The following is a 13,655-nucleotide window of genomic DNA, read 5'->3' on the forward strand; positions in this document are numbered from 1 at the left end:
TGGAGATTTAAGCAGAAGGCTGCTAGTGGGATAGTTCATCTTGAGGTGGATGTCTTAGAAAGCACCGATGGCACTTCTATATGCTATCAAATTCTCAACACACAGATTTACAATTCATTTTTACGTGATCAGCACTTGTGGCTTTTAGTGTTCCTGGTTACTTTAGGTTTTATGCTTCAGTTGCACTGGAAGAGAATTTGGATGGAAATTTCAATCAATCACCAGCCTTACGATTAGATGATGTAGCATGCCATAAACCAAAGACCTCAGTGAAGGGTTGAGTGGCTGCTCCTTGCTGGAGTTGAAGATATTATCATTGTGTTAGTGTCCATTCTTTCTTGAATGTCCAAAAGCAAACAAACAAACAAACTAGATTGGAGGAAGGTTCAGATTTTTCTGACCGAGGGGAGTGTTAAGAATTTTGAATACATACCCTGGCTTTGAAAAAGACTTGGAAGAAGCTCTGTCTTTTTGGCTTTCGATCAGCAGCATCCAGAAATCAATCAGCCCGTCTTTAAAGTTCATTGGTTTCAATGTACCTGCACCCGCAGTCGTTACTCTTGCCAGGTTCGTCGCCCCCATGCAGTGCCATCTTTAAAAGGAAGGCTGACGACTCTGGTATCACGTTCTGGCAACAGAATGTGGCCAGCTCAACCCTAAGGGAAAGTCGGTGGTTAAGTCATACAGAAACCTCAAGTACTTTCATCTCCATGTTGAGAAAACCTGATCATGGAGCATCTAATGGATGTGTACACATCCCCTACACTGTTTAGATAATGCCAGGGAGTGTTAAGGCTTTCAGTGTGATCCAGAAGAACACTGGAAGGCATGAAATGAAAGAAAACTCCATATTCACAAAGTATATCTGACGTGAGCCATGGGGCAGCACAGTCTGAGAAAAAGAAAAGACAGCAGAGTCATTCATACAAAGGCCACACTATTGCCTTGCTCTTCCTTCTCTTATTTTGCCTTTTTAATCTCCAATTGCTTTGCTGGCATAGTCCTAGACCACTTATGGAAATGCGTGCAAAATGTACTACTCTGAATATCTGGAACGTGTGCTGAAAGCTAGTTTGGCTTGCTCGGTTGCGATTTTTGCAGGTTGGACCCTGTAACTTGCAGCCTGCTCCCCTGAATGATAACACAGTCACATAGGGACACTGAAACATGATAACATATAGTAACTGTAGCACCGTAAGGTTGTAGATGATAGCAGGAAAAGACTCATTGGCCCATCCAGTCTCGCCAGTCCTTCTGGTTTGCACTGCAAGCATATAGCTCAGCTGCCAGGTGTAAAAACCTGCCTGCTTCCTGAATATCACTCCTTACCCAAGTCATTTTTTTATTTTGAAAAAGCACAGGGCTGGTGCTTCCATTAGGCAAGCTAGGCAGTCACCTAGAGCTCCAAAATTTCTGGGGTGGCAAAAATCCTGCCAGCGTGCAGGAGCAGAGGGGGCTGTGCCAGAGTCAATACTACCAAAAGAAGGAAGCTCTGTGCTGGAGCCACTGCCACTGGTAGGAGGGAGCGCAGTGCGAGAGCTGTCACCAATAGGTAAACTGGGGGAAGGGGGTTCACCTAGGGCAACAAATATTCTTGCATCAGCCCTGCCCAGAGATCACAATTTCCCCAGGAGGTTTAATACAAAATGGCATCCTTTTACAATGGGAAAACGTTAAATCGGTTTAAGGAGAAATTTGAACCCGTAGCTCAAACAGGTTAAATAAAGAGAAAAAGGTTTTCCCCAAAACTTAACACGAGCCCCCCTCCCCCTCCACCAACTCCAGATTTCATAGTTCTTCCAAGTAATCCAGAAAAGGTTTCTGCATCCTACACATATTTTAAATCTGATCCGAGTAAGTTGGCCAGCAGTACATCCATCTCCATAAGAAGCCGTCCCCAGTTCACTCAATCTATGAAGATCTAGGTTTGTTGATCTTTCCTTCCTCACTGGTTTTTGACCATCCTGGGTAGATTGAGCATACAAAGGCCCAGTATTAATGCCACAGTATTAGCTACAAAGCTGAAAATGTGCTCATCTTGTTCATTTCTTGGCCCTGCTGCCTCTTTGATAATTTCTTGTTTTATTTTTTAAATAGGGGTGTGCATGAAAAATGTTGTTTTTGTTATTATTTTTCATTTGTTATTTTATTTTTTACAGCACATGCTATTTTTTTTTTACACAACACAAATTATTTTGTAAATGGTGTACACGAAAATGCTTATCTGCTTTCATAATCTGTATGTAATAAATCATTAATTAACAGCTCATTGTTTGGCTTTCTCCCTAGGGGTATTGCTGGATATCCAACGGCATTTTGAAGTTAAAGACAGTGGGGCTGGTTTGCTACAAACAGGTAAGATCCTCCCTGCTTTCAGCTATTTAATTTGCGTCATGCATCCCTCTTTGTGCTGAGGGTCTTTCAACTTAAAGGACATACAGAGGACAGCAAAAATAATAAAGGAAATCGAACGGCTCCCTTATGAAGAAAGGCTAAACAGGCTCGGGGTCGTCAGCAGAGAGGGGTTGTGATAGAGATTTGAAAACTCATGAGTGAAGTGGAACAAGTTTTAATAGGGAACAATGATTTACCTTTCAGATAGAACTAAGACTAGGGGACTCGCTATGAAATCAGCTGGTAGCAGATTTATGAAAGTGCCTTTTCAGTCAATGCCTTTTCAGTCAATTAAACTGTGTTGCCAGAGAACATGGTCAAGTCCAGCAGTATAACTTAGTTTAAAAAAAAGGTTTGGACAAGTTTCTGGAGGACAGGTCCATAAATCATTATTAGCCAGAGAGACCTGGGTGTCCCCATTTTGTACATTTTGGGAGTGACTCGCATTAGCCACTGTCAGACGAGATACTGCGATCAATGCGCCATTGGTCTGAGCCGGCACGACACTGCCACCCAGGCTCTTATGTTCTGAAGTCACCTTGCCCTTATCTGCACAGATCATAAACGCCTGTGGTTTCAGACTGTAAGTTGGTTATGATTTCTTATCAGCATTTATAGTTTTTATAGCATCTTGATAACCCGTTGGGGAGGCTCGGCCTGCCTCACTGTCAGTCTGAGCATGAAGGATGCCTTTTCATAAGATGGAAGAAATATCTCTTCAAACTGTTTCGGTTCAAGACCCGTGACAAGCAGTGGCAAAATAACAGCACCCACCACAAAATGATATTGATTCCAGCGTCATGATCATTTTGAGACTTTTCATTTTCTGTCCCTTGGTTGCTGGAAGCCACCATACGGAAAGTGAAATTTTGGGATCTGCTTCTGAGCATGCCTAGGAGACGCTGGGAATATGCATTAATTACTGGGTCTCCAAGGAAACAAGCACCAGACAGAGGTCTCACCATTTATTGCCCCAGCAGCATGCGGGGGGGGGGGGGGGGGGGGACAGAAAGGGAAAGAAGGGCAGGAAAAAGCAGAGCAATTGTCTCCTATTTGGTGTCAGCTCTAGCCTCACTCCCTCCACTCCTATCCCCAAGTCAACAGGCAGCATGAAGGGAGAAATAGGAGTGGAAGTGTTGGAGAGGGCACAGCTCATCCTGCAACTCTCTCAGATCCCAGGACTGAGGGACTCAGCTGAGGAAAGAGTGGGGAGAGGAGGAAGAAAATACCCCAGAGCACAAATGAGGGAACTGTGAGTGATTTATGGAGTGGGAGGAGAAGGAGAGGAGGGAAGGGGTAAGAGTGCTGAGAAGATGTGAGAGAGCGTGACTTGGAGGGGGGGGCGGGAAAGAGTGGAAGAGAGAAAGCTGATTTGCAACTCCTCTCCTCCCTAATCAACACCAGTCCCAGGAGTGACCACTCTCTGATTTACCCCAGCTTGGTTGATTGATTAAAAGTCTTTTAATGGTGAGATTCTCCCAGCGCGCGCACAGGCCACTCTCCTATGCGCGCGATTCTGTATGCAAATTAGGCCCGGTGGTAAAAATGGGTAAAAGGAGGCGCTAGGAACACTAGCGCGTCCCTAGCGCCTCCTTTTGGACCGGAGCGGCAGCTGTCAGCGGGTTTGACAGCCGACGCTCAATTTTGCCGGCGTCGGTTCTTGAGCCCACTGATAGCCACGGGTTCGGAAACCGGACGCCAGCAAAATTGAGTGTCCAGTTTTCGACCCGCGAGCCGCGGGCTGACTTCAAACTTTTTTTTCTTTTTACTTTTGGTAACTTCCGGGACCTCCGACATATTATCGCCATGATATTAAGTCGGAGGGTGCACAGAAAAGCAGTTTTTTCTGCTTTTCTGTGCACTTTCCCGGTGCCGGCAGAAATTAGCGCCTACCTTTGGGTAGGCGCTAATTTCTGAAAGTAAAATGTGCGGCTTGGCTGCACATTTTGCTTTGTGAATCACGCGGGAATACTTAATAGGGCCATCAACATGCATTTGCATGTTGCGAGCGCTATTAGGTTCGGGATGGGGGGGGGGGGGGGGGTTGGACGCGCGTTTTTGGCTCCTTACTTAATAAGGGGTAATGCTAGCACGTCGAAAACGCACGTCCAATGGAGGGTTAACAGTGCGCTCCGTCGGAGCGCACTGTACTGTATCGGCCCGCCAGTGGGCTACGAACCAGGGAAACCAGGGTTCAAATCCCACTGCCGTTCCTTGTGACCTTGGGCGAGTCACTTTACCCTCCATTGCCTCAGGTACCAATTTAGATTGTAAGCCCTCTGGGGATAGGATAATACTTACAGTACCCGAATGTACTGTGCTTTGAAGTACTGAAAAGTGGAAAATAAAGGGCTAATTTTAAAAGCTGCGCGCGCAGCGATTCCGGGAGATTCGCATGTGGCTGGGCTGCATGCACGCCACGCAGATTTTAAATGGCCTGCAGCACGCACGTATCTCCCAGTATTTATTTATTTATTTGGTGCTTTTCTATACCTGCATTCATGATACAATCATATCATGTCGGTTTACGTGGAACGGGGGTACAAGAACCTTAGGTATTAACAAAGCGAAGAGAAGCAGAAGTTACAATAAAACAGGGGTGCTGGAGCTGGGGGCAGAGGAAGAACAAAGCATAAGAAACTCAACGACAAGAAGAGCAATTATTTACATTGTGCTGAATGTACAGTAATGATTGCTATGTTGAATCGGTGAGTTTCTGGAAAGGCTTGTTTAAATAACCAAGTCTTAAGCCTTTTTCTAGTGCGGGTACGCGCACTAGAACGGTGTGAGCCGGGCTGGGGGAGGGCTGGAGGTGGGGCGTGGGTGGGCCTGGACAGCACCACTGAGGCACTGTCCTGCTGATGCGCTCCGGAAACGCCGGACCCTCGTCACTTGCTGCTGCTCTGTACCGCAGGTATGTCATAAAACAAAAAAAAGAAGGCTAGTTAGTGGGATTTTAGGACTCAGGACGGATAGGGGAAAAGGGAGGCTGGTTAGCTACCTGGGCCCTTGGTGTGGTTAAGTCTGTGGTCATCCTTGTTAAGTCCCAATCCACTAGTCTAGTTACTGGACAAGGAGGTTCTCAAGGAGGAGAAAAGGAACAAATACTCACATTGTCCCCACAATAGGGTCCAGTGCCAAAAACAAAATCACACAGTCCAGCAATGGTATTCAACAGAAAGTTTGCTTGAGTTTAAAAATCCAAACCAGAATAGAGAAAATGGGAAACAGCATCAGAAAAGTCAAACAGGCCGATACAGAAAAACGTGTGGGAGAGCTGGCGAACGCCCGCTCTCCCGGTGCACGCACAGGCCACTCTCCCGGGCGCGCGATTCAGGAGGGTGGCCTATGCAAATTAGGGCCCGCGGTAAAAGGAGGCGCTAGGGACACTAGCGCGTCCCTAGCGCCTCCTTTTTGACAGGAGCGGCGGCTGTCAGCGGGTTTGACAGCCGAGGCTCAATTTTGCCGGCGTCGGTTCTCAAACCCGCTGACAGCCAAGGGTTCGGAAAACGGATGCCGGCATAATTGAGCGTCTGTCTTCCGACCCGTGGGCTGATTTTTAATTTTTTTTTAATTTTTACTTTTATTTTTACTTTGGGACCTCCGACTTAATATCGACATGATATTAAGTCGGAGGGTGTACAGAAAAGCAGTTTTTTCTGCTTTTCTGTGCACTTCCCCTGCGCCGGCAGAAATTAACGCCAGCCTTTGGGCAGGCATTAATTTCTGAAAGTAAAATGTGCGGCTTGGCTGCACATTTTACTTTCTGTATCGTGCGGGAATAACTAATAGGCCCATCAATATGCATTTGCATGTTGCGGGCGCTATTAGTTCCGGGGGGGGGGGGGGGGGGTTGGATGTGCGTTTTCGATGCGCTATTACCCCTTACTGTATAAGGGGTAAAGCTAGCTAGCTAGCTGTATCGGCCTGAAAGTTAGGAAAACCACAGTCTGTTTGTAGGTGTTCTTCTTGCCCCTGCACCAGCGTCCATTTCCAGAATCCTTTCTCCCTGCAGGATAGGGTAGTCTCTTTATAAATCCAGCATGCAAAAGGCTGGAAAAAGGCGGAAAAACCCCTTGTCCTCAAAAACACTCTGAAAAAAGCTCTTTTTACAAAACTTCTTTTAAAAAAAAAAAAAAAAAAGAGTTCTTCAAAACCATTCAAAAACAGCACAGAAGTCACAGCCCCACTGTCTCTGGTCCCGGGGAAGGCACTGCCCACTGCCAGCATCAATAATCGTCAAAAATCTTGCATTCTTCGCCTTTGCTGAAGTAGAAGTAGAACCCAGACCCCCAGATCCCCAGAGCTTCCCTTCCCTCGCAAACTGCTTCAACTCCAAAGACAGCAAAATCTTATATTTCCCAAAAACTCTTCCCTCGGTCAGTCCACCTGGGTCATGACAAAGACCAAACGCCTTCCGAGGCTCCTCAGGTCCCCCTTCCAGCGGATTCGGAGCTCGCGGCAGGGGGGGGGCTTTTATAATCCCCAGAGCACATCCCGCCAAAAAAGGTGGGGATAACCCAAGGGGAGGACTCCAAACTGCCCCTCCCGCTATCTACGATGGAAACGTTTGGAGAAACGGCTTAGCAACAGGCAAAGCACGTGAAAATGGAATTTAAAAACACGGAGGGAGGAGCCTTTTCTACCTTTTTAAATGAAACGCATTCTTGCTGTCATCCATTGCTCACGTAAGCTGCTCTATCCCAGTCCTGTCACAAAGAGCTTTGAAAAGTCAAGCCTGGGCCCTGGGCATCTTTTTTAGGACATTCAAGTTTGAATTCTGCACCGTATTCTTTCTTTTCTTTTTTTTTTTTGGCAGATGCTTGCTGAGGGTCTGCATTTCAGCAACCTGTTCCCCAGGCCAGGGCCAGCTGAGAGCACAAAGAGAAAACGGCGCGGATCCCAAAGGGAGAGTTAGTAATACTGAGAGAGGAAGCCCTACCATGCTGGAGCCAGGTGGGGGAAGGGCAGGGGTGCAGGGAAGGGAGTGCCCTCAAAGAGGAAATCACCTCTGTCATTCCCTGCCAACAGGCAGGAACCCACCCAGAAATCTCCCTGACTCAGCCTCTTTCCAAGGTGTAGTATTTTGCTAATGTCTGACCTGGGCGGCTGGATCCCTGTTTTCCTCTCTCTCTTTTTTTTTTTTTTTGCTTGCTCGGAGTCTGCACCTTGTTGCCAGGCCCTGGAGTTTTCAATCCCGTTCCTACCGCTGTCAGCAGTTTGAATAGTGAAAGCGTGGGCAGATGTCTAGTGTGCCCCCTCCCGCCCCCAGCCCCAGAGAGCTTACCTGGCAGACACTTGTGCAAACGTCAGAAGTGTTCAAAAGACTCAAGACCTTCCTAACTTGCAGGTTAGGAATCAAAACATTCTGCAGGGGTGGGATGCAGAGGAAAAGAAGAACTGCGGCATTTTGGGCTCAGATATGACAGAAACGTGGACTCCCCACTTGGGATTTGAGGGGGAATATTCATGTAATAGGCCTGAAGAAAGCACAGCAAAGAGCAGCAAAGCTTTATATAGGGGATGTATATGGGAGAACATTTTAATTCTCTTTTATTTTTTCATGTTGTTTTCTAATAGTTTTGTTCCATTTCGTTTTGCCATTTTAGCACATGCTAAAACCATTCGGAAAATACTAATGAGAAAATGAAACAATTTGAGGGGGGGGGGAGGGGGTTTGTCTCATTTCTTATTGGAAACGAACAACACTAAATGAAACAAATTTCATGGTGTGCTTTTCCTGTTTAAAAACAACAGCACATCCCTAAAGTTATAAACTTGCATAGAATATCTACAACATGGGTCAAAATACCAGTGGGGTCGATAAAGACAAGGAGAATCAAAAGTGATGTGACTTGTATTTAGTGCATAATTACTTGAAAGGCTGGTGTTGTCACTCAGTTTACTTATTTTCAGTAATATAAAAATGTAAATCTTCAGAGGGATAGCTGTGTTAGTCTGCTGTAGCAAAAAAAAAAAAAAATGGCAGGAGTCGGGTGGCACCTTATAGGCTGACCAGTTTCTTGAAGCATGAAATGATGAAGTGGACTCTGTCCTCGAAAGCCCGTGTCTCAATCAATTGGTCAGTCTATTAGGTGCCACCCGACTCCTGCCATAAAAATATAAGATGACATAGGGTGAAGTTTTCACAGAAAAGTAACTTCAGAAGTTTTTATTGGAATGATTTTGCAGTTAGATTGATTAAATTATGTTATCTAACCAAGAACATAAGAACATGCCATACTGGGTCAGGCCAAGGGTCGATCAAGCCCAGCATCCTGTTTCCAACAGAGGCCAAAACCAGGCCACAAGAACCTGGCAAGAACCCAAACAATAAGGAGATCCCATGCTACTGATGCTAGTAATAGCAGAGGCTATTCCCAAAGTGAACTTGATTAATAGCAGTTAATGAATTTCTCCTCCAAGAACTTATCCAAACCTTTTTTAAACCCAGCTATACTAACTGCACTAACCACATCCTCTGGCAACAAATTCTAGAGCTTAATTGTGAGTTGAGTAAAAAAGATTTTTCTACAATTAGTTTTAAATGTGCTACTTGCTAACTTCAAGGAGTGCCCCCCTAGAATTTTTATTTTCTGAAAGAGTAAATAACCAATTCACATTTACCTATTCTCTCATGATCTTAAAGACCTCTATCATATCCCCCCTCAGCCGTCTTTTCTCCAAGCTGAACAGCCCTAACCTCTTTATTCTTTCCTCATAGGGGAGCTGTTCCATCCCCTTTATCATTTTGGTTGCCCTTCTCTGTACCTTCTCAATGCAACTAAAGCTTTTGTGAGATGCAGCAACCAGAATTGTATTCAGTACTCAAGGTGCGGTCTCACCATGGAGCGATACAGAGGCATTATGACATTTTCTGTTTTATTCTCCATTCCCTTCCTAATAATTCCTAACATTCTATTTGCTTTTTTGACTGCCGCAGCACACTGAGCTGACGATTTTAAAGTATTATCCACTATGATGCTTAGATCTTTTTCCTGGGTGGTAGCTCCTAATATGGAACCTAACATCATGTAAATACAGCAAGGGTTATTTTTCCCTATATGCAACGCCTTGCACTTGTCCACATTAAATTTCATCTGCCATTTGGATGCCCAATCTTCCAGTCTCGCAAGGTCCTCCTGCAATTTATTACAATCTACTTGTGATTTAACTACTCTGAATAATTGTGTTATCATCTGCAAATTTGATTACCTCACTTGTCATATTCCTTCCCAGATCATTTAGAAATATATTGAAAAGCATTAGTCCAAGTACAAATCCCTCAAGCACTCCACTGTTTACCATTTTCCACTGAGAAAATTGACCATTTAATCCTACTCTCTGTTTCCTGTCTTAACCAGTTTGTAATCCATGAAAGGATATTGCCTCCTATCCCATGACTTTTCTTAGAAGCCTCTCATGAGGGACTTTGTCAAACACCTTCTGAAAATCCAAATAACTACATCTACTGGTTCACCTTTATCCACCTGTTTATTAACTCCTTCAAAAAATGAAGCAGATTTGTGAGGCAAGACTTCCCTTGGGTAAATCCATGTTGACTGAATTCCCTTAAACCATGTCGTTCTATATGCTCTGTGATTTTGATTTTTAGAATAGTTTCCACTATTTTTCTGGCCCCGAAGTCAGGCTCACTGGTCTATAGTTTCCTTGATCACTCCTGGAGCCCTTTTTAAATATTGGGGTTATATTTGCCACCCTCCAGTCTTCAGGTACAATAGATGATTTTAATGATAAGTTACAAATTTTAACTAATAGATCTGAAATTTCAATTTTTAATCCCTTCAGAATCCTGGTGTGCATACCATCCGGTCCAGGTGATTTGCTACTCTTTAGTTTGTCATTCTGGCCTACTACATCTTCCAGGTTCAATGTGATTTAGTTCAGTTCATCTGACTCATCACCCTTGAAAACCATCTCCGGAACCAGTATCTCCCCAACATCCTCATTAGCAAACACAGAAGCAAAGTGTTACGCCAAGATGAGGTTGGTGCCACTTATAGAAGAGGGGCTCCTATAGGTCCTCATCATCAGGAGGCGGATGTAGGTGGTGGAGACCCAACCAGAACTTCACCTATACCAGCCTTCGTTCCCCGCAGGTTGAGCCCTTGGGTGCCGGGTCTGGTAGGACTTAGGAGCTGGTCTTCAGATGAAGACGATCCTGAAGGCAGAAGGCAGAAGCGAGGTCGGAGCCGGCAGTGAGCAGGAGAATCCAGGGACAGGCCAGAGGACAGGGCAGGTGGCTAGCAGAAGAGATGGTGAGCAGGTAAGTGGTCAGGGTAGGTGGCAGACAACGCAGAATCCAGGGACTAGCCAAGTCAAGAACCAGAAGAGCAAGCCGAGGGGACGAGGAGCCAGAACAGGGACAGGAGCACATGGAGCAGGATCAGGAACACGGAGCAGGGTCTGGAACGCACAGAGCAGGACCAGGAACACTCTGAGCAGGAGCAACCAGCAGTTCTGAGCAGAGCGGGACCTGTTGCTGAGGCAAGTATGGGGCAGCAGGAGCTGCCTTAAATAGGGTTTGAGGTCAAGGTCAACATCTGGGGCCGCGGACGGTTTTCCCACCGTGGCCCCTTTAAATCTAATTGAGAGCCACATGCACCTAGCAGCAGCAGAGGCTGGCGGCACGGTGGTGGCAGGATCGGCTCCCCGCCGTGCTGGAGGGAAGCAATGGCAGCGGCTCGGGGGGCTGCGCGTGAGGCCTGGACCGGCTCGGGGGGTGAGTGTGGCCGGCTGTGAGGCTCTGCAGCCAGCCACTGCAACACAAATAATTCATTTAGTCTTTCTGCAATGGCCTTATCTTCCCTAAGAGCCTCTTTAACCCCTCAGTCTTCTAATGGTCCAACTGACTCCCTAACAGGTTTCTTGCTTCAGATATATTTTAAAAAATTTTTATTATGAGTTTTTGCCTCTTCGGACAACTTCATTTCAAGTTCATTCTTAGCCTGCCTTATCAATGTTTTACACTTAACTTGACAATGCTTATGCTTTTTCCTATTTTCTTCAGATGGATCCTTCTTCCAATTTTTGAAAGATTTTCTTTGGCTAAAAAGCCTCTTTCACCTCACCTTTTAACTATTCCAGTAATCGATTTGCCTTCCTTCCACCTTTCTTAATGTGTGGAATACATATGGACTACCCCTCTAAGATTGTATTTTTAAACAATGTCCACACTTGTTGTACACTGTCGACCTTTGCAGCTGCACCTTTCAGTTTTTTTTAACTATTTTCCTCATTTTTTAATTAATCAAGAAGATATGCCCAAAATAAAAGTTTCTAGGTGACCTGAAATAAGAAAAACATATTTATTTCCCTGAAATTCTACCAAACATTTACAGGGAAATTTAAGAAAAAAGCTTCCCCTAATTGCTAATACTCTAGATTTTAAATTTAGAAACTGCTTCCTCTTTGCTTGTGTTTCCCTCGATGTATCAGGAAAAACTTGCACAACATGCCCACAAAAGGTATATTCTTGTGTTTAAAGAGTTGCTGAAGAAACAGCTCTTTATCTAAAAGAGAAACAAAAGAAACCACAAAGGTTGGCCTAGTGGGGACATTATCATTTCAAGTTTGAAGGAAGAGAGATATATCAGAACTATCCATCAAAGCCAAAACATCCATGGCTCCTTCAGTAGAAACTATTACAATCTTCTCCTTCATATCACAGAAATTGGATAGAGAAAAAGATTTTTCAGATAAACTGCAAAACTTCAATAGTATACTTTTTAAACAACTCAGTACCTGAAAGCAAATGAGTTTGGGGAAAATTTAACAAACGTAGATTTGACTAGATTCATCAAAATGCTATAAATTTCGAATGAATAACACCCACGTTAAGGAAAAGAGGCGGGGCTATGATAATTTTAGAGTTACTGAGAGAGAGAGGGGGGGGGAGGAATAGAGTAGAGAGAGAGAGTGCCTCTGGGGAGGTCTTCACAGTATACAACTATTTATATCACTATAAGAGGGCCAGTTAATAACTCGAGCTGAGGTTTTAGTGGTGGTTTAGAGTTTTGAGGCCAGTCTGACATACAGAGAGAGACGTACGAACAGCACAGTACACCTCAGTGAAGATTTGACATCATTTGGAGTGAGGAAAGTCTCACAAGGATGAGATTTTCTCAATGTTCTCTTGCCCTAGTTTGATGGTACCCTTGATGGTACCCTGTGGTAGAGTCCGTACCTCACCTCGAGTTACTAGATGACCCTCCTATAGTGATATAAATAGTTGAATACTCTGAAGATCTCCCCAGAGGTTCTCTCTCTCTCTCTCCATCCAGAAATGATCAAAATGCAGTTTGCAATCTTTATTGCCAATTGCATTATGGCTGTTTCAGGCATATCGCACAGCTCAATGACAGGAAAAAATGAGTTATTTCTGGCATTAAAAACATGTGATAGTGTGCATTACACTATCGCACAGTGCAATAATGACCCTCATTTTCATTAATCCTGCCCAAACCCCACACAGATTCCACCCCTTTCAAAAATTTGTATTCGCGCCATGCAGTACTGCAATTATCGCGGGCATTATGGCATCAATGCATGCGTTATAATGTTGACACGGGTGTTAATGCCATAATACATTTTGATGCATGATCCTGTAAATTTGTTTTCCAACGTTTCATATTTATAATGAAGGCTCAAATTATCCTTAATACCTGAAACTACTGACATTTGGATATTGGTAATTGCACCAACCTGCATATCTAATGTATTTTCAGTTGTTCCCAACCTTTTGTCTACCTCACTTAATTGAGAGGAGATAGCAGATGAAAACTGACACAATTGAGAAACCGAGATGGAAAGAGACTTCTCAATATGAATAACCGCATTCCAAACGTCTTTTAAAGAAATATCAGGTAATTCAGTTTCCTTAGAGGAAGCGTTTCCTTCCTGAGCTGCTGGTAAATACACAGGCTTTGGAATGGCACACCACACCAAGGTTACTGCAGGTGTTTCAGATATAGAGTTCCTTAAAGATATATTCAACTCATCGTTGACTGGGGGTTCCATAATATCAGTTGGAATTGTCCTCAAGACATTCCTTCCTGGTTGACATGCCCAAGTGAGCTGGGGGAGGAGATCTTACCTCTGGGTTCAAGGATACATTTCTCAGATCAGTATTCAAAGAATCTTGAAAAACTGGTCTTGAAGAAACCACAGGTTGGTCCATAGGTCCTTTAATGGGAGCAGAGCTGGTAGAAGAAAAAACTTTATCTTTTTGTTTCTTCCCC

General features: G+C 44.5%; 1 protein-coding gene across 2 annotated transcripts in view; it reads left to right on the plus strand.

Annotated features, from left to right (window-relative positions):
• Positions 1 to 13,655, plus strand: part of SPNS2 (sphingolipid transporter 2) — a 184,680-nt gene that overhangs the window by 45,700 nt on the left and 125,325 nt on the right. For both annotated transcript variants that reach the window (XM_029612089.1, XM_029612090.1), the window contains exon 2: positions 2,290 to 2,355. In XM_029612089.1, the coding sequence (XP_029467949.1) occupies positions 2,290 to 2,355 (66 nt within the window). The remainder of the gene's footprint in view (positions 1 to 2,289; positions 2,356 to 13,655) is intronic.

Source organism: Rhinatrema bivittatum, chromosome 8, assembly GCF_901001135.1.
Source record: "Rhinatrema bivittatum chromosome 8, aRhiBiv1.1, whole genome shotgun sequence".
NCBI classification, from domain to species: domain Eukaryota; kingdom Metazoa; phylum Chordata; class Amphibia; order Gymnophiona; family Rhinatrematidae; genus Rhinatrema; species Rhinatrema bivittatum.